The sequence below is a fragment of the Hylobates moloch genome, unplaced genomic scaffold (genome assembly GCF_009828535.3).
Source record: "Hylobates moloch isolate HMO894 unplaced genomic scaffold, HMol_V3 SCAFFOLD_4, whole genome shotgun sequence".
Classification (NCBI taxonomy): domain Eukaryota; kingdom Metazoa; phylum Chordata; class Mammalia; order Primates; family Hylobatidae; genus Hylobates; species Hylobates moloch.
Window position 1 is genome coordinate 36220992 of NW_026652279.1, and position 21123 is coordinate 36242114.

A 21123-nucleotide genomic window follows, 5' to 3' on the forward strand; every position below is an offset into this window, starting at 1 on the left:
TCTTTAGAGTGCAAGGGAGCACAGGGGAAAGATTTTGAGGAGTAGTGGAAGATAGGCTGAGCTTTGGCTATGTTAAGCAAGTACAAATGTCTACTAAATCAGTTAGTTTTATAGATCTGGAGTTAGGAGAGATTTGGGCTGATGGTAGAAATTTGGAATTTAGCAATATGTAGATCATAATCGTGAAGCTTTGTGAATGACAAGTCACATAGGAATGTATAGATTGAAAGACTGATTGGAAGATAGCTGAGGACCTAGGACTGAACCTTGAAGAATGCCAGCACTTTAAGGATGTTTTCAAAGTATAACCACCTGAGGTCAGCTGGGCATGGTGATGCCCATCTGTAGTCTCAGCTGTTTGGGAGGCTGAGGCAGGTGGATCAAGGGCTGCAGTGAGCTAGGATCAAGCCACTGCATTCCAACCTGGGTGACACAGTGCCGGGCCTTTAAAAAAAAAAAAGGAAAGAAAAATAAAGTATAACCTGAGGACTACCAGCATGTGAATCCTGTGGATGAGCTATAAAATTCAGATTCAGATTCCTGAGTCCCACGAGGACCTTGATGTATTCACATCCCTCTGAGAGACCATCAGTAGTGTTTTTAAGAAACATTTCGACCAGGCATGGTGGCTCACGCTTGTAATCCCAGCACTTTGGGAGGCCAAGGCAGGTGATCACCTTAGGTTGGGAGTTCAAGACCAGCCTGACCAACATGGAGAAACCCCGTCTCTACTAAAGAGAGATGGGTGTGGTGGTACATGCCTGTAATCCCAGATACTCGGGAGGCTAAGGCGGGAGAATTGCTTGAACCTGGGAGGTGGAGGTTGCAGTGAGCCAAGATCGTGCCATTGCACTCCAGTCTGGGCAACAAGAGTGAAACTCCATCTCGGAAAAAAAAAAAGATTTCAGGAATTTTTTGCAGACTACAGTTGGAGATATAAGAGATGGATGAAGGAAGTGAGTACTACAAAAGAAGCTTCAGGAGTGACCAGAGAGTGAAATAAAAGGAAAGCCAAGAGAAAATAACACTGACAAGGAAACAGATTTTTGAGAAGGAGGATGATGTCAGCTGTTGCATTGCCAAAAGGATCAAGTAAGAGGAGAGCTAAAATGAATCACTGGATATTTCAACATGAAAATAGTTGGTGACTTTGTCAAGAATATTTCCCTACTATATAGTGCTGGAGGCAGAAGCTAGATTCTCATAGGCTGTGCAGTGAATGGGAATGGAAGAAGTGGTTATTGCTGGGGAAGTGATGCCTTGTGAAAGCTTGGCTATGAAAGGGGTAGATATTGACAGAGTGTTAATAGCTGGGTGTATTGTCAAGGGAGTGTGTATTTTAATCTATCAGATACCTGAGTTAATCGATAGGCTGGTGAGAAGAAGTTTATAGAGATAGGAAGTTAGGAAATAGGAATATGGGGTGTAGCTGGAATGGAATCTAGAGCGTTAGATGCGAAGAAATCCTAGCGGGAGGGAAAAAATGATGTAGATACGGGGAAGTGTGTAAGTTGATTGGCAGGAGGTAGAGGTGGGAGTCGTTCTCATCTGATGGTTTTTGTTTATCTGTGAAGCTTGGTTGTTTGGAGAATGACAGGTGGTGCATCAGAAGTTTTTGGTCCTTATGGAAAATGGCAGTTAATAGATGAGGGAAGCAAATTACTTGAGCAGAATTAAGATTGAGGTTAGAGACCATGAGTTTATGATTGCACCATAATGTATCTTCTAGCTCCTTAAAGTTTTTCCTGTTTTGTATTTTCAAAGTAATTTTTCATACCAACAGATTTTTTTTTATCTATCTCAGTTCCACGAGGTAAATTATGAAATGTGATATCTTGACTTTCAAAATATCAAAAGAAAGTATCATTTTATTTTAGAGTTTTTTGGATTTATATTGGTGTGTAAATGTTTAAGGCCAGCATATGGTTAAATAGAATCAATTTTGTTATTCTCGGGAACTACTGTTTTTTCTTTCAGTTTTTGACTGCTTGTTTTCATTTGAAAAACGAAGTTTTATTTGTTTCCTGTTTCAGGAGATTTACTGACCTTAAGCACTATAGTGATGAACTGCAGTCTGTCATCTCACATCTTCTTCGAGTCAGAGCTGTAAGTGATCGCCAAAAGCTTTTTGATGCACATGTGTAAGGAAGTGCTTCTCATTTAATCATTATGTTTTTAAGTAGTAGGTGGTATTTATCATGAATAACTGATTTTTGCATTTGAATTTAATATGTTCATCATCCAAACTGCACTTTTTAAAAGAATGTGAAATGGTTTCTGTTATAAACAACTCACTTAGCCTGTTTTCTCCATGGTTTGTAATAGAATAGTTGTTTTGGATGTTGTCAAAAGGCCTGCCGTTTCAGTGCTGGAATGTAAGTAAGTGTAGGATTTTAGATCTACATATCATATTCTTTCATGTTTTTTTAAAGGTCTGTGAAATAGTTTATAGACATTAGGCCATCCTGTGTCTGTGCTCTTAAATTCTACCAAATAAACTAATTTCAGATAATAGTCTGCCATGACAAAAGGAACTAGAAATCAAGGAATAATAATTATACTTAACCATATAGTTCAGCTGTAATAGGCAAAGAGGAAAATACTTTTCAGCAAATTAATGTACCTGGAAAATGTACCATCCACTCTGGTCCCTTGTGGCAACCTAGAAGGAATCTTAGAACATGCCTGTGCCGAAGGCTTTGAAAGAGACTAGGATACCAGGTAAGGTCACATTTTATGCTGATTGGAATCTGGAATCCTCTTTATTATTATTATTTTGAGATGGAGTCTCGCTGTGTCACCCAGGCTGGAGTGCAGTGGCACAATCTCAGCTCACTGCAACCTCCACCTCCCGGATTCAAGCAATTCTCCTGCCTCAGCCTCCTGAGTAGCTGGGATTACAGGCATGCAGCACCATGCCTGGCTAATTTTTGTATTTTTAGTAGAGATGGGGTTTCACCATGTTAACGAGGCTGGTCTCGAACTCCTCCTGGCCTCAAGTGATCTGCCCACCTCAGCCTCCCAAAGTGCTGGGATTATAGGCATGAGCCACCATGCCTGGCCAGAATCCTCTTGAAATGAAATATATTGCCTGGAATTTGTTTTAATAAGAGTCCACTGATGAGCAGTGGAGAGCAGGGACAGTTTTAGGAGAAATGAGTTTGGCCATATAATAATTATTGAAGCTGGGTGTTGGGAAATGGAGGTATATCCTTCTGTTCTGTATGCTTTTTGTATGTTTCAAGATTTCCATGACAGTACAGAAAAAATACAATAAAGGAAAAAATTCTTCTGAAGGTCTTGTATTGTCTTGATCTCCAGTTTAACTGTTCAAGAGTATCGTTGGACTCTTTGAATAAATTATAAGATACCTTCTCATAAAAGAAAAGTTACCTGTGAGAATTATTAAGCTAGAGTCAAGAACTGGGTATTAGAAAGGACTGTGGATTAATGAGATAAAATTTCTGGACCTTTGGTTTCCTTGAAATTACCCAGACAAATTAGGCAATAGTTCTTGTGGGAGGTGCAGATGGGGGACAAACATTCAGAGAATCTGCATTGTACCCTCACATTGCTTCTAGTTTTTTTTTTTTCTTAAGTGGTTTTTCAGCAACTTCTCTTCTCTTCCATGCTTAATATCTTAGTAGAGGATGAATGCTCAGCTTTTAGGAAGGAGGTTTGGTATCTAAAAGTACAGGGATCTAGAAAAGTTAGTGTTAGAATGACATTTTCCATCATATATTCTCTGGAATGCTAACCCTGTAAGATGTTCCCTACTGCAAACCGTATCTCCCTTGAGCAGTCATGATTCATGTGTGGTGTTAAAAGGTCTAAAAGGTCCTACAGAAAAAAAACTGTTAAATTTTATTGTCTCAATGTTTCCCAACCTTACTTGATGATGGAACCACTTAAAAAAAAAAAAAGAAAAACATTCAACACTGCACAGAATGCTCAAAAAATACTTGGGGGCCAGGCACAGTGGCTCATACCTGTAATCCCAGCACTTTGGGAGGCCAAGGTGGGCAGATCACTTGAGGTCAGGAGTTTGAGACCAGCCTGACCAGCATGGTCTTTACTAAAAATACAAAAACTAGCTGGGCGTGGTGGTGCATGCCTGTAATCCCCGCTACTTGGGAGGCTGAGGTGGGATAATTGCTTGAACCCAGGAGGCAGAGGTTTCAGTGAGCTGAGATCGTGCCACTGTACTTTAGCCTGGGAGACAGAGTGAGACTCCGTCTCAAAATAATAATAATAATAATAATAATAATAGTAATAATAAAAAGAAGAAGAAGAAGGAAATGACATCCTAGAGAAATTAGTTTAGAGGTCTGGGGACAACCCGTAAGAGTTTCAAGTAGGAATAGGACTATGAGCTTTGTCCCGAAAGCTGGTCCTAGTGCAGGGGCCAGCATCTTTTTCTGAAGGCCAGATGGGAGGTGTTTTCAGCTTTGTTAGCTTTATGGTTTCTGTTGCATCTATTCAGCTCCACTGTGAACCTGACTGTGCTCCAGTGAGACTCTGTTCACAAAACAAGTGGCAGACCTGTAGTGTGTGAACCCCTAGTCTAGTGGGTACGTATTTCCTCAGAGCAGGCCAACGATAGATGGAAAACATTTTATGATCCTCATACACCTACTTGAAGTATTTGCAGTGGCGGTTCTGTCACTGTAAGATGAGATCTTGAAAGAGTTGATTTGTTCTATCATTAATGCCTAATTCCTCATACTCATGTTTGAGTAAGGAATCAGGGAGGTAATTTATCCTTAGAGCTTATACTTAGAAACTGTATACCAGACATTTTTGCTAGAGCTTTTTGTAGGGTGAGCTTTTGGTCTTTGAATTTGTTTTCATAATGCTTCGGGGGAACGTAAAGCAAATTAATTACCATATTGAGGTTTTGTTTTAACTTGTAAAATTTCTGTGAATGGCTAGGCATTACACATTTCAGTGACGTAAATTGTAATTCTGTTGTTATTAAAATAATGTGTTCGTTGGTTAGGGGTTATCTTTTGACAAAGTAGCATAGAAGTATATGCATGTATTCAGCATTTATATATAAAACTATGTCTCAATAGAATTGAAAATGTATCCTTTCCCTTGGTTAATTCCACTTTGGGGATTTTATTATAAGGAAACAATCTGAAGGAAAAAGGCTTATTCTCAGAGATAACTTTTTATAATACTGAAAAATTAAGAATAACTGAATTCCAACAAGATATTCAACAAGGAATGCTTGTGTATCTTACACACTACTTAGTGGAATTTTATGCAACTATTTATAGTGGTATTAAAGGTAATACTAACCTGATGGGTAAGCATATTACCACTCTTGCTGTAGGCAATTTAAAAACAGTAATTAAAAACTTTGCAGAAAAAGAAGTACGAAAGTATAAGATATGATAAATATGTTAAGAGCACTGGTTTTAGTTTTAGGGGGATGGGATTTTCGGAGATTATGATTTTTCTTTTTTCTGTTTCTAAGTTTATTGTACTAAGCATGTTTTTTTGGTTTTTGGGTATTTTTTTTGGATGAAGATATAACTTTGACCTAAAGTAATTTCTATTAAATATTTATTTCAGAGAGTAGCAGATCGACTCTATGGTGTATATAAAGTACATGGAAATTATGGGCGAGTTTTCAGGTAAGCATCATACAAACTTTAAAAATAGTTAGCTTTAATTAGCTTTTTGCCTAAAAACAATAATTCTTGAACATTTATGAGTCTGGAGAGAAGATTATTTCTTTTTTTGTTTGTTTTTTGAGACGGAGTTTCTCTCTTGTCCCCCAGGCTGACACAATGATGTGATCTCGGCTCACTGCAACCCCCGCCTCCTGGGCTCAAGCGATTCTCCTGCCTCAGCCTCCCCAGTAGCTGGGATTACAGGCATGCGCCACCACACCAGGCTAATTTTGTATTTTTAGTAGAGATGGGGTTTCACCATGTTGGTCAGGCTGGTCTCGAACTCCTGACCTCAGGTTATCTGCCCGCCTCGGCCTCCCAAAGTGCTGGGATTACAGGAGTGAGCCACTGTGCCTGGCGTGAGAAGATTATTTTTTTCAAATAATGTCCTATAATAGTGGTTTTCAAGGCTTTCATTTCAAAGCCTTTCTTTAAATAAAAATTAGTGAGGATTTTCAATACATTGATCAGATAAAAAGTAAAACTGATTGAAGCAGGGGTTGCAGCCTTTTGCTTTCTTGACAGAATGCCTAAGAATATTTCATTGGAAATTACTCGGTTACAGAATTAGTGATTTTCTCTTTCTTTCTTTTTGTCATTTTATAATTTACAAAGGCTTCTGCAGAGTGAGTTTTGCAGTCTTAGGTTAACTTTAGTGATAAATAGAATATTTGTTTATATGACTTGCATATTTTGGTTATTTTTGAACCACTTTCTTTTGTGAATTTTCATATGTGTTCATTATTTTGGTTGTGACATTTTAGAATTTATTATCTAGAACTTTTTATAAGAAAAATATCCTTGCAAATGTTCCATTATAAGTCCTTTTGATTGAGTTAATTTAAAATATGGCTTATTTTACATTTTTAATTGGATCATACATTCAATTAGGACAAAATTCAAAAGGAATAAAATCTTATACAGTGAAAAGTCTCAGCCAGGTATGGTTCTCATGCTTGTAATCCCAGGACTTTGGGAAGCCACAGCAGGAGGATGGCTTGAGGCCAGGAGTTCAAGACCAGCCTGGGCAATATAGTGAGCCCTCATCTCTACAAAAACTAAAAAATTATCTGGGTGTGGTGGCATGTACCTGTGGTCCCAGCTACTTAGAAGGCTGAGGTGGGACGATCACTCAAGCCCAGGAGGTTGAGAGTACAGTGAACAATGATTGTGCCACCACACTCCAGCCTGGGCAATGGAGCAAGACCCTGTCTCAAAAAAAAAAAAAAAATCTCCTCATCCCTATCTGCCAACTATTTTGGTCTCCTACTCTGAAATAACTAATACCACTTCTTAGTTTCTTGTATCCTTCTAGTAAAAAATAGCACTGTTAATGGAACATATTAGCATACAAACAAATGCATTTTTCCTTTCTTTAAAGTGAAAGAGGAGGCTGGGTATAGGGGCTCACGCCTGTAATCCCAACACTTTGAGAGGCTGGGGTAGGCAGATTGCTTGAGTCCAGAAGTTTGAGACTAGCCTGGGCAATATGAAGAAACCCCATCCCTACAAACAATACAAAAATTAGCTGGGCATGGTAGCACGTGCCTGTGGTCTCAGCTACTTGGGAGGCCGAGGTAGGAGGATCACTTGAGCCTAGGGGGATTGAAAGAGCCCAGGCTGGATGATAGAGTGAGACCCTGTCTCAAAAAAAAAAAAAAAAAAAGAAAGAAAGAAAAGGGAGCAAATTGTATACATTACATTGTTCATTTGCTTTACCTTGCTCCCCACCCCCACTTTCTTTTTTTAAAAATAGAGACAGGGTTTTGCTATGTTGCCCAGGCTGGTCTTGAATTCCTGGGCTCAAGAGATCCTCCTGCCTCAGCCTCCCAAAGTGCTGCGATTGCAAGCATGAGCTACCACACCTGGCGTTTCCTACTTTTTGTTTGTTTGTTTGTTTTGAGACAGACTCTCACTCTGTCACCTAGGCAGGAGTACAGTAGTGCAATCTCAAATCACTGCAACCTCTGCCTCCTAGTTCAGACAATTCTCCTGCCTCAGCCTCCCAAGTAGCTGGGATTACAGGTGCATGCCACCACAGCTGGCTACGTTTTGTATTTTTAGTAGATGCGGGATTTCACCATGGTGGCCAGGCTGGTCTCGAACTCCTGACCTCAAGTGATCTGCCTTCCTAGGCCTCCCAAAGTGCTGGGATTACAGGCATGAGCCACTGCACCCAGCCCGTTTTTTTTTGTTGTTTTTTTTTGAGATGGAGTCTTGCTCTGTCACCCAGGCTGGAATGCAGTGGCGCAATCTCAGCTCACTGCAACCTCTGCCTCCTGGTTTCAAGCAGTTCTCTGCCTCAGCCTCCTGAGTAGCTGGGATTACAGGCACCCGCCACCACACCTGGCTATTTTTTTTGTATTTTTAGTAGAGATGGGGTTTCACCATGTTGGCGAGGCTGGTCTTGAACTCCTGACCTCGTGATCCACCCACCTCGGCCTCCTAAAATGCTGGATTACAGGCGTGAGCCACTGCACCCGGTTTTTTGTTTGTTTGTTTGTTTTTAAATACAGGGTCTGACTTTGTCACCGAGTCTGGAGTGCAGTGGTGTGGTCTTGGCTCACTGCAACCTCTGCCTCTCAGGCTCTAGTGATCCTCCTGCTTCAGCCTCCCAAGTAGCTGGGACTACAGGCACACATCACCAGGCCCTGCTACTTTTTGTATTTTTTTGCAGAGATGGGACTTTACTATGTTGCCAAGGCTGATCTTGAACTCCTGAGCTCCGGTGATCCATTGGCCTCGGCCCTCTGTAGTGCTAGAATTACAGGCATGAGTCACCGTGCCTGGCCCACTACTTTGGATTATTAAAAAATTTTCTCGGCCAGGCATGGTGGCTCATGCCTATAATCCCAGCACTTTGGGAGGCCAAGGCGGGTGGATCACCTGAGGTCAGGAGTTTGAGACCAGCCTGGCCAACATGGTGAAACCCCATCTCTACTAAAAATAGAAAAATTAGACAGGCATGGTAGTGGGATCCTATAATCCCAGCTACTCAGGAGACTGAGGCAGGAAAATCGCTTGAACCCAGGAGGTGCAGGTTGCAGTGAGTTGAGATCACGCCAGTGCACTCCAGCCTGGGCGGCAGAGTGAGACTCCATCTCAAAAAATGAAAAAAATTTTTTCTCAGGTGGTGGGTTCTAGGTGGGGAAAAAAATTCTCATTTCTTCTGTATTTTGTGGTTTCATAAATTTTTGATTCATCTGTAATTTATTTGAATGTAAGATGTGAGATAGAGATTTAAATTTATTTAATTCATTTATTAGAGTAGTAGGTTATCCATATGTCTTTGGTTGATCAATACATTAAAATTAAATGCAAGTTGAGACAGATCAGGGTTATATGACTTTTTTAATTAAAAGAAGCTTATTGATATTATAAAAATGTAAACTCTTCATAACTAGGACCAGGGTCTATGAAAATATATGGTCAACTGTAAAAGAATAGTATAATGAGAAGAAAGATAAATAGTATTATACTTTTTGAAGTCTACCTCATGCTGTCTGACTTAACATTAATTGCTTTTAGATTTATGCACAAGTCATCTCTAATTCTTAGTATTAAACTGGAACCCAATTAAGCTTGGGAACAATGCTTATTTAAAAACAAAAATTATATCCCATAGGAGACAATGGGGGGGGAATTAACATAAACTAAACATTCTCAAAGGTAGCACATTTATTATAGTTAATAAATGAACTTTTTAATTAATTTGAGAGGCAGGTAGACAAAAGATCAATTGGTTGAATCAAACTTTAAAGAAAATTATTTGCATTAATGCCACATGATAAATATTGTACAGGGTTTTTTTTTGCCAGCTTAATAAATTATTAGAAAGCTACTTTACATTTAAAAAATTTCATGAGGCTGGGTGTAGTGGCTTACACCTGTAATCCTAGCACTTTGGGAGGCCAAGGAAGGAGGATCGCTTGAGGCCAGGAGTTCAAGACAAACCTTGGCAACACAGCAAGACCCCATCTCTACAAAAATAATTTAAAAATTAGGCATGGCAGCACATGCCTATAGTCCTAGCTACTTGGGAGGCTAAGATGGGAGGAACACTTGAGCCCACGAGTTCAAGGTTATAGCGAGCTATGATAACACCACTGCACTCCAGCCCAGGTGACAGAACAACAGCCTGTCTCTCAAAAAAATAAAAATAGATAAAAATAAAAACATCTTATGAAAACTGAGCCAGAAAGACCGGGGTGATTGAGGTAATTTATTCAAGGCCTGAACTACAGCAGTTGCCAGCAAAGAATAAAGAGGCCTAAATGATAGACTTACCAATGGATTTTTTTCAGTCATTCAGCACGCAGTAACTGAGCTCCTGTTACCATGGTAGGTGCTAAGAATACCAAGATCTAATTTAGGGCAGCTGAGTGCCTAAGAGGATTGTGATAGAGAATGTAGGTGGAATGGTGGGTATGAGGGATGAGTTTGAGGGTTCTCTTGTGGATAAATTACATTCTAACTAAAGATTTTTATTAAGCAGTTAGAAATTTGGATCAGGAATTTAAGAAGCTAGTAAGAATATGAGTTGTATATAAAAAGTGTGTCCTTACAGAGTGATTTTTTAAAACATAGAGTTAGTTGATAATATTAGAGGGTTAGAGCAAGTCTACAAGAGACTCAAGGGCCAAGCCTTAGGGAATATCTGCATTCAGGGATCAGGCAAGAAATTGATGAGGAACATGGAGTATGCAAAGTCAAGCAAGTAAAGGGAACACTTCAATAAGGCTTGGAATTATACTGTAGAGAAATTGAATTTAGGCCAGGCACAGTGGCTCACGCCTATAATCCAGGCACAGTGGCTCATGCCTATAATCCCAGCACTTTGGGAAGCCGAGGCGGGCAGATCACTTGAGGTCAGGAGTTCAAGACCAGCCTGGCCAACATGGTGAAACCTCGTCTCTACTAAAAATACAAAAATTAGCCGGGCATGGTGGCGTGTGCCTGTAATCCCAGCTACTTGGGAGGCTGAGGCAGGAGAATCGCCTGAACCAGGAGGCGGAGGTTGCAGTGAGCCGAGATCGTGCCGCTGCACTCCAGCCTGGGTGACAGAGCAAGACTCCATCTCAAAAAAAAAAAACAGAAAAGAGAATTGAGTTTAGATGAGAAGGGGGAAAATGGGTAAGTACATCTTTGGTATTAATTTGGAAAGCAGTTTAAGTGGTATGATATTATGTCCTAGTGATCCTAGGAATAAGAAGAAAGGATTAAGGAAGGAAAGACAGCAAATTATTGATTAGTCTTTTAAGAAAGTCTCTACTCATGGATGTGAAGATGGTAACAGTAGACACTGGAAACTGCCAGAGCAGAGAGGGAGGGTGGGAGGGAACAAGGGTTGAGAAACTAACTGTTGGGCACTGTGCTCACTGTGTGGGTGATGGGCTCATTTGTATCTGAAATCTCCACACCATCCAGTGTACACGTAACAAACCTGCACATGTACATGTACTCCCTGAGTCTAAAATAAAAGTTGAAATTTTTTTTTCCAAAAGTCCCTGAGGAGAAAGATGAACTGTGGTTATTTCTGAAGGGTAATAAGACTTTTTTGAGGAGAGGCTGGGGCTGGGGTGGGATGGTGGACAGGGGAGGGATAGGAGCATGGACAAGGGAGAAGATAGGGAAGGCGCAGAGCTGTCTTAAGGCGGGGAGAGGTGAGTTGTAGAAGGCACCATGAAGTAGGTGTCTTTTTTGAGAACAAGTTTGTGTAATTGTGTGGTTTTGGGGATTGAGGGGAATGACATTGGGCAGTCTGTCTCAAACAGTGCAGAGAATTCTCTTTTGGGGGGTTGGAGGGAGGGGTGCCAATAATACTTACACTTGTCCTACTGCAAAACCTCCTTTACCTCCCTTCACCAATTCACAGGGCATTGGCCAGAAGCAGCTGTACCAGGTGCAGGAACTCTCTGAAGGCTTGAGTTTTATCAATTCATGCAAAATCTACATTGTGTGGATACTTTAATGTTTATTTTTAAAAGTTTATTTTTCCCCACTAATGTTTAAGTAAAATTTATTCTTCAGAGTGTGCCATGTCTATTATATGGCTTCTAATATCCATGATGAAAACATCCCAGCTTGAGAAGCACTGATGAAGGCATCACTTCCGAATGTGGAAAGGATTGCTGAGCAGCGCCAGTTTGTGGGAGATGGTTTTTATCTTTTCAGTGCTGCTGACCTATAAGAGTAATGAAAAAATTCAAAAGTTGGGGTCCACATAATCGGAAAAAACTTAGTTTGTTCTTTGGTTTGCAGTTTGAGAGGGGAAGAAATACAAAGCTGGTTTTATCAGCTTTTTTTTCTTAATTGAAATTTTTTCAATATATTCCTTAAGTAATTTTTGTAAAACTATGGCAATTGGAGGTTGGATGAGAGAATGGACTAAGAAAAAAGACTGAGCTGTGACTAGAAAAGGACTGACATGAAGCGACAGATGTTATGTAGGTGAGAAATGAGCAGGAATTAGGCTTACAGAGAAGAAACAGGGAAGATTTTGTAGTATGTTCATGGTGCTGCTGATGTTATGTTTGTTTTGTTTGTTCATTTAAGTAGAGGAGTTTATTTTGTGCTCTTACATCCCTAGGCCTTTTGCAGCCTCTTTCCCCTATTAATAGCACCTGACCCAATTTAGGATAAGCCTAAAAAAGGGCTATTCCCCATAGGGGCTTATAGGACTAGTTTCATGCTCAGACAGGAACTTTCAGATCCACCTGTGCAGAAATGGACTAAATACATAGGTGGGGTTCACTCTGCAAAAGACTTAGAGAAGAGGGGGAAAGAGTTTTAAGTACCAATAACTATGCATTTAAAGCTGATGAAAGCAGTCAGGAGCTAATAGCCTAAAATGTTGTGTTCTGTTAATTGAACATTTTAAAATATCATCTTAATTCATAGGTTTTGAATCCATATGGAAGCAACCAAAAGTAACCGTCTCTCCCAGATTCAGTGTTACAGTTCCTTTCAAGAGATTCCAGGAAAATAGACAAATTTCTTTCAAAAAGCCATGTGCAAAGGCACACCAACTTGTTATGTACCTCAAAGCTCAAAGACACAAAGATGTACTTGTGTTTAATGATTCTATACTTTAATTTTTAATGTTTTAATTATATGTATGGTAAGGTGAAAAGCTTTTTTTTTTTTTTTTTTTTTTTTTGAGACAGAGCTTTGATCTTGTTGCCCACACTGGAGTGCAATGGCGTGACCTCAGCTCACCACAACCTGTGTCTCCCGGGTTCAGGGGATTCTCTCACCTCGAGTAGCTGGGATTACAGGCGTGTGCCACCATGCCCGGCTAATTTTGTATTTTTTGTATTTTTTAGTAGAGATGGGGTTTCTCCATGTTGGTCAGGCTGGTCTCAAACTCCCAACCTCAGGTGATCCGCCCTCCTTGGCTTCCCAGAGTGCTGGGATTATAGGCGTGAGCCATCGTGCCCTGCCAAAAAGCTCTTTTGACTCAGACAACAAAAAAAGTTAAGTGCCTTAAGTTGGGACTGGTAGACAGAGGACTCTGTTGGAGGTTGATTCTAGGCTCAGCTCTGTCTCTGATCAGCTGCCTGATTTTGAGTAAACCGTGTTAGGTTTCTGGGCCTGAGTGTCTATTCTTAATTGTTGGGGTAGATGAGGACAGTGATTTTCAAACCTTTTTTTAGCGTGGAACTCTTATGTTTAAACAAAGTCTCATACAGAAATATAAACAAATAGAACCTATTTCCACAGACCTGTTTGGGGCTAGAGATTTTATCCTTGATGAACACCAGACTGGGTTACCAAATTTAGCTCTAAACCTTTCTTTTTGTTGTAATTAATATTTTTCATTTCTGTCCAAAATCTTGACTCTCAGGCATTCTTGGAGTCTTTTCCTTTTTTTTATTTCATGGAGCTATAAAATACTAGAGCAACCCTGGTGGCTTTTTAGTTTGAGTTCTAGATCCAAGAGGTGAGGGTGAACTTCAGGTTGTCTGAAGTCACTGAAATTGTACACAAAATCTTGTGTTTTTTTTTTTCTTTTAACTTTTTAGGGAAAAGATACATAGTTTTCATCTATACTAACAGTATAATACTATTTTATTTTTTATGATATGTTGGAATTGAAGATGTTTATTATACATTCTTTAAATAGCAGAAAAATTGGAAACAACCTGTATAGCCAGGAAAATGGTTAAAAAGATTGTGAGTTGCCATTTAAAATGACATTTAGAACAAATTATTTTAATAGTTTGGGAAAATACTATTTTTAAAAAGTATGACACAAACTCACATATACCATATGATCTCAGCCACTTTAAATCACTCAAGACTAGAAGGAGGTATATCAAATTATGTTATCTCTTGGCATTTGGGATTATAGATTTATTTTCCCAGTTTACTATAATAAGCATATATAACTTCCATAAAAAGATTTTTAATGTAAAGCATTTCACAGAAATGACAACAAAATGATCTGTGGCTCTAGTAGCTTTCTTGTGTAATATGATTATTATTATTAAAACTTTACTCTGCACCTACTGTTTCTATACAGTTGTCTTTTTCTGTTAGCTAGTAGAACAGTGGCATGTAATCAGATATGTTCATCAGAGCCGTACATGGAGTATTTAAAAATGTACATGTCTCACTCTATCCCCACAGCTTCTGATTAAGTAGATCAAGAGTAGGGCTAGCATCCGTATTTTTTAAAAGCTTTACAAATGATTTAAATCAGCCCCCTAACTGAGAATGTTATCTATAACCAGAAGCTGTTGAGTATGATACTTACCTTCCACTTAGCAGCAAGCATCAACGTTTGAAGCCTTCACTTTACATTTAGTTGTTAAACTTTAGGGGAAAACAGCATATTTGAGTTATAGAAAATAAACCCCAATACGGGTGCTATACAGTATTTTAAAGCTAGCTAGACAAGAATCTTGTAAAGAGTCCATTTAATCCTATTCCATATCTCTAATGCATGTTGCTTTTGGTTTTATCTTTTACTCCCTAGTGAATGGAGTGCCATAGAGAAAGAAATGGGTGATGGACTGCAAAGTGCTGGTCATCATATGGATGTGTAAGTACCTCGAGAACTTTTGTGAAGCCCGAGGTGAAGTCCTGTAGTGAAGCGTTAGTGACTCTTCTATTCTGTTTTTATCAAGTTTGCTGGCATTTATATTGCACTCTATTTGTACGTATCTGACTTAAATTTATCTCAGGAATGCAGTTTAACATTTGAAAATCCATCTAATTCATATTTTAACAGAATGAAGATGAAAACATTGAAGTTATGTTCATTTCAATAGATGTAGAAAAAGCATTTGATGAATTTTAACACCCATTTACAGTAAAAAGTCTCATCAACTAGGAATAAAAGGGAATTTTCTCAGTCTAAAATTTATAGCCAATATTGTACTTAATAGTGCAATATTGAGGCTTTCTCTTAAAGTCAAGAAAAAGGCAAGGTTGTTTGCTCTTGCCGCTTTTAGTAAACATTGTACTGGAGGTCCTACTCAGTATAGTGAGACAAGAAAATTAAATAAGAGGCCTAAATATTAGGAAGAAGCAAAACTATATTTTCATTTGACAAGGTCTTTTACACAGAAAACCATAAACAATCAACCAAAAATATTGTAGAAGTAACAACTGATTTTTTTTTTTTTTTTTTTAAAGAGATTAGGTCTCACTCTGTTGCCCAGGCTGGAGTGCATTGGTACAATCACAGCTCACTGCAGCTTCAACCTTCTGGGCTCAAGCACACCTTCCACCTCAACCTCCCAAGTAGCTAGGACTACAGGTGCATGCCACCACGCCTGGCTAATTATTTTTTTGTAGAGACAGAGTGTTGCTGTGTTGCCCAGGTCGATCTTGGACTCCTGGCCTTAAGCAATCCTCCTGCCTTGGCCTCCCAAAGTGCTGAGATTACAGGCATGAGCCGCTGTTCCCAGATTGAATTAAAATTTTTTTTTTCTTTTTTTAGAGATGTGGTCTTGCTATGTTTCCCAGGCTGGTCTCAAACTTCTGGCCTCAAGGGATTCTCCCATCTCAACCTCCCAAAGTGCTGGGATTAGTGGCGGGAGCCAGCACACCTGGCCAACAGCTGAATTAATTTTATTTTTTCCAACTTCTATTATAGGTTCAGGGGGTACATGTGCAGGTTTGTAAATTGCCTGACATGGGGGTTTGGTGTACAGATCATTTCATCACCCAGTAAGCTTAGTACCTGAGAGGTGGTTTTTCTATTCTCACCCTCCTCCTAACCTCCACCCTTAAGTAGGCATTGGTATCTGTTGTTCTCTTCTTTGTATCCACGTGTACTGAATGTTTGGCTCCCACTTATAAGTGAGAATATGTGATACTTGGTTTTTTGTTCCTGTGTTAATTCACTTAGGATAATGTCCTCCAGGTGCATCTATGTTGCTGCATCCTTATTGCTGCATCTGTTCTCTTACATGGCTGTGTAGTATTCCATGGTATACATGTACCACAGTTTCTTTATCCAGTCCACCATTCATGGCATTTAGGTTGATTCCATGTCTTCACTGTTGCTAATACTGCTGCAGTGAACACAGGCATGCATGTATCCTTATGGTAGAATAATTTATATTTTGGGGGATATAGACCCAGTACTGGGAGACTGCTGGGTTGAATGGTACTTCTATTTTAAGTTCTTTGAGAAATCTCTAGACTGCTTTTCACAGTGGCTGAACTAATTTGCTTTCCCAACAGCAGTGTATGTGTTGCTCTTTCTCTGCAACCTTGCCAGCATGTTATTTTTTGACCTTTTAGTAATAACCATTCTGGCCAGGTGGAGTGGCTCACACCTGTAATCCCAGCAGTGTAGAAGGCTGAGGTGGGCAGATCTCTTGAGCCTGGGAGCTCAAGACTAGCCTGCGAAACATAGCAAGAACATGTCTCTATTATTTAAGTTTAAAAAAATAAATAATAATAACCATTCTGACTAGTGTGAGATGGTATCTCATTGTGGTTTTGATTTTCATTTCTTTAATGATGTTGAGTATTTTTTCATGTTTGTTGGCCACATGTATGTCTTCTGTTGAGAAGTATCTGTTCATGTCCTTCCCCCAACTCCTTTATTTTTATTTTTATTTTTATTTTTGTTTTTATTTTTTTCTGAGACGGAGTCTCACTCTGTCGCCCAGGCTGGAGTGCAGTGGCACAATCTTGGCTCACTGCAACCTCTGCCTCCCAGGTTCAAGCAATTCTCCTGACTCAGCCTCCTGGGTAGCTGGGATTACAGGTGCCCACCACCACACCCGGCTAATTTTTGTATTTTTAGTAGAGACAGGGTTTTGCCATGTTGACCAGACTGGTCTCAAACTCCTGGGCTTGAGTGATCTGCCCATCTCAGCCTCCCAAAGTGCTTGGATTACAGGAGTGAGCCACCACACCTGGCCCTTTTTTTGGAAGACAGAGTCTAACTCTGTCACCCAGGCTGGAATGCAGTGGCACCATCTCAGTTCCCTGCAACCTCTACCTCCCGGGGTCAAGCGATTCTTCTGCCTCAGCTTCCCGAGTAGCTGGGACTACGGACGTGCGCCACCACGCCTAGCTAATTTTTGTATTTTTAGTAGAGATGGGGATTCACCATATTGGCCAGGCTGGTCTCGAACTCCTGACCTCATGATCTGCCCGCCTCAGCCTCCCAAAGTGCTGGGATTATAGGCGTGAGCCACTGCGTCCGGCTTTTTTAAAACAGTCTTGCTCTGTCTCCAAGGCTGGAGTACAGTGGTGCTATTGGTTTACTGCAGCCTCCTCCTCACCAGTTCAAGCGATTCTCCTGCCTCAACCTCCCAAAAGTGTGGGATTACAGGTGTAAGCCACCGTGCCTGGCCTCCTTTGCCCATTTTTAAATTGAGTTGTTTTTTGCCTGTTAATTTGTTTAAGTTCCTTATAGATTCTGGATATTAAACCTTTGTCAGATACATAGTTTGGGAATATCTTCTCCCATTTCATAAGTTGTCTGTTTACTCTGTTGATAGTTTCTTTTGCTGTGCAGAAGCTCTTTAGTTTAATTAGGTCCCAACTGTCAATTTTTGTTTTTGTTGCAATTGCTTTTGGAGTCTTCATCATGAAATCTTTCCCATAGCCTATGTCCCAAATGGTATTTACTAGGTTTTCTTTTTCTTTCCTTTTTTTTTAATAGTTTAGGTTTTACATTTAAGTCCTTAGTCTATCTTGAGTTGATTTTTGTATATGATAACAGGAAGGGGTCCAGTTTAAATCTACATATGGCTAACTAACAACTGAATTTAATTAAGATGCAGGATGCAAATTTAATGTCTAAAAATCTATTTTTATATACTAGCAACAACAATTTGAAAATAAAAAATTTAAAACAATGCTATTTATGATAAATAACATCAAAACACAAAACTTAGGTATCAATTTAATGAAAGCTATGAAAGACCTCTGCACAGAAAACTATATAAAACATTGCTGAGAGAAATTAAAACCTAAATAAATGGAAAGATAAACTGTGTTCATGGATTGGAAGACATTGTTAAGATGTCAATTCTCCCCAAATTGCTAATTCTAAAGTTTACATGGGCCGGGCACAATGGCTCACACTTGTAATCTCAGCTGTTTGGGAGGCCAAGACAGGTGGATCACTTGAGGTCAGGAGTTTGAGACCAGGCTGGCCAACACGGTGAAACCCTGTCTCTACTAAAAATACAAAAATCAGCCGGGTGTGGTGGCGCATGCCTATAGTCCCAGCCACTTGGGAGGCTGAGGCAGGAGAATCACTTGAACTCGGGAGGCAGAGGTTGCAGTGAGCCGAGACCACACCACTGCACTCCAGCCTAGGTGACAGAGTGAGACTTCGTCTCAAAAAAATAAAATAAAAAATAAAAGTTTATATGGACATTTAAAGAACCTAGAATAGCTACAACAATCTTGACAAAGAACAAAACTGGAATATATTACTTTCAAGATTTACTAGGCTGGGCACCGTGGCTCACGCCTGTAATCCCAGCACTTTGGGAGGCTGAGGTGGGTGAATCACCTGAGGCCAGGAGCTCAAGACCAGCCTGGCCGACATGGCGAAACCCCATCTCTACTAAAAATACAAAATAAATCAACCAGGCGTGGTGGCAGGCGCTTGTAATCCCAGCTACTCGGGAGGCTGAGGCAGGAGAATCACTTGAACCCAGGAGGCGGAGGCTACAGTGAATCGAGATTGTACCATTGCACTCCAGCCTGGGTGACAAGAGTGAAACTCTGTCCCCACCTCCCAAAAAAAAAAAGATTTACTATAAAGCTAAGTTATAAAGATAGTGAGGTATTGGCATAAAGTTAAACAGATTGACCAGGTACAGTGGCTCATGCTGTGATCCCGGCTCTTTGGCAGGCAAACGCGAGTAGATCCCTTGAGTCCAGGAGTTTGAGATCAGCCTGGGCAACATGGCAAAACCCTTTCTCTACAAAAAACTACAAAAATTAGGCCGGGCATGGTGGCTCACGCCTGTAATCCTAGCACTTTGGGAGGCCAAGGTGGGTGGATTATGTGAGGTCAGGAGTTTAAGACCAGCCTGGTCAACATGGCGAATCCCTGTCTCTACTAAAAATATAAATATTAGCCAGGCGTGGTGACGTGCACCTGTAGTCGCAGCTACTCAGGAAGCTGAGGCAGGAGAATTACTTGAACCTAAGAAGGCAGAGGTTGCAGTGAGCTGAAGATTGCACCACTGCACTCCAGCCTGGGTGACAGAGCAAGACTCTGTCTCAAAAAAACCAAAACTACAAAAATTAGCTGGGAGTGGTGGCGTGCACCTATAGTCCCAGCTACTCAGGAGGCTGAAGTGGGATGATCACTTGAGCCCAGGAGGTCAAGGCTGCAGTTGAGTCATGATCCTGTCACTGCACTTTAACCTGGATGAGAGTGAGACAGTGTCTCAAAAAAAAGAAAGAAAGATAAAGATAAATAGATCAATGGAACAATTCTGTACAGAAATAGACTCACACTTCTATAGTTCATTTCAACAAATGGTGTTGGAATAACTGAATATCTACATGGAAAAAAAAAAGAACCTTGAGCCTTATCTTACACTTGACACAAAACTAATTCAATTCGGATCATGCACATAATTGTAAAAGGTAAAATTATAGCTTTTAGTGGAAAACATTGTTAAAAAGGATATGAAAAGAAAAAATTACTTTAAATGGCAAACTAGTCTTCATGAAATTTAAAATTTTTGTTTAAATTTTGATGAAGACCAATTTACCATTTAATACCATTGAGGGAGCAAGAAATGGAGAGTTAAATGGGGTGCAGAGTTTCAGTTGCAGACAATGAGAAAATTATGGAGGTGGGTGGTGGTAATGATTATGCAACAGTGTATATATACTTAATACCACTAAGTTGTACACATAAAAATTATTAACAAGATAACTTTAATATTATGTATGTTTTACTATTATTTTAAATTTTAATATAAATTGATACAGGGTCTCACTGTTACCCAGCCTGGTCTCAAACTCCTGGGCTCAAGTGATCCACCGCCATAGCCTCTCAAATTGCTGGGATTACAAGCATGAGCCACCCCGCCAGGCCTTTACTATATTTTAAAAAGCGACACTATTAAGACAGTGAAGAAGCAAGTATAGGAGCAAACATTTCTAACCATAGTATAGAAAGAACTCCTGTGATTCAAAAAGACAAAAAATAGATCTTAAATATTCTCACCACAAAAATAATGCTAAGTATGTCAGGTGATGGATATGTTAATTAGCTTGATTTAATCATTTCATAATGTATACATACGTCAAAACATCACATTGTACACTGTAAATATATACAGTTCTTTAATTTTTTTTTTTTTTTTTTGAGACGGAGTCTTGCTCTGTCACCCAGGCTGGAGTGCAGTGGCGCAATCTCGGCTCACTGTAAGCTCCGCCTCCTGGGTTCACGCCATTCTCCTGCCTCAGCCTCTCCTAGTAGCTGGGACTACAGGCGCCCGCCACCACACCCGGCTAATTTTTTTGTATTTTTAGTAGAGATGGGGTTTCACCGTGGTCTCGATCTCCTGACCTTGTGATTCGCCCGCCTCGGCCTCCCAAAGTGCTGGGATTACAAGCATGAGCCACCGCGCCCGGCCCTACAGTTCTTTAATTATACCTTAAAGCTAGGAGAGAAAAAAGAAAAAATGTGTTTATCTAAATATTACTTTTCCTTAGGCCATGTTCCAAACCAACTAGCTATTTTTTTCAACTATTTTGTTTAACCTAAAGTCTTCCTGTGGTCTCTTGATTTGGCATTTCAATGTTCGCAAGAATTTAGGATTATCCCTTCAGTTGATTTATGAAAGTGTTAAATAAAATTCTCAGTACTGAGATCTAAAAATCTTTATCATTTATACTTCCCCACCCTAGGATGTTCCAATTTCTCCCTACACTGTGTTTCCTATCTTCAGGCTACCAGCCGTCTTTGTTTTCTTCATGTCAACTCTTC

General features: G+C 39.9%; 1 protein-coding gene across 2 annotated transcripts in view; it reads left to right on the forward strand.

Moving 5' to 3' along the window:
- SNX4 (sorting nexin 4) overlaps positions 1 to 21123 on the forward strand; it is an 82698-nt gene that overhangs the window by 38338 nt on the left and 23237 nt on the right. For both annotated transcript variants that reach the window (XM_032149937.2, XM_032149938.3), the window contains exons 7-9: positions 2034 to 2106; positions 5581 to 5642; positions 14662 to 14727. In XM_032149937.2, coding sequence (XP_032005828.1) covers positions 2034 to 2106; positions 5581 to 5642; positions 14662 to 14727 — 201 coding nt within the window. The remainder of the gene's footprint in view (positions 1 to 2033; positions 2107 to 5580; positions 5643 to 14661; positions 14728 to 21123) is intronic.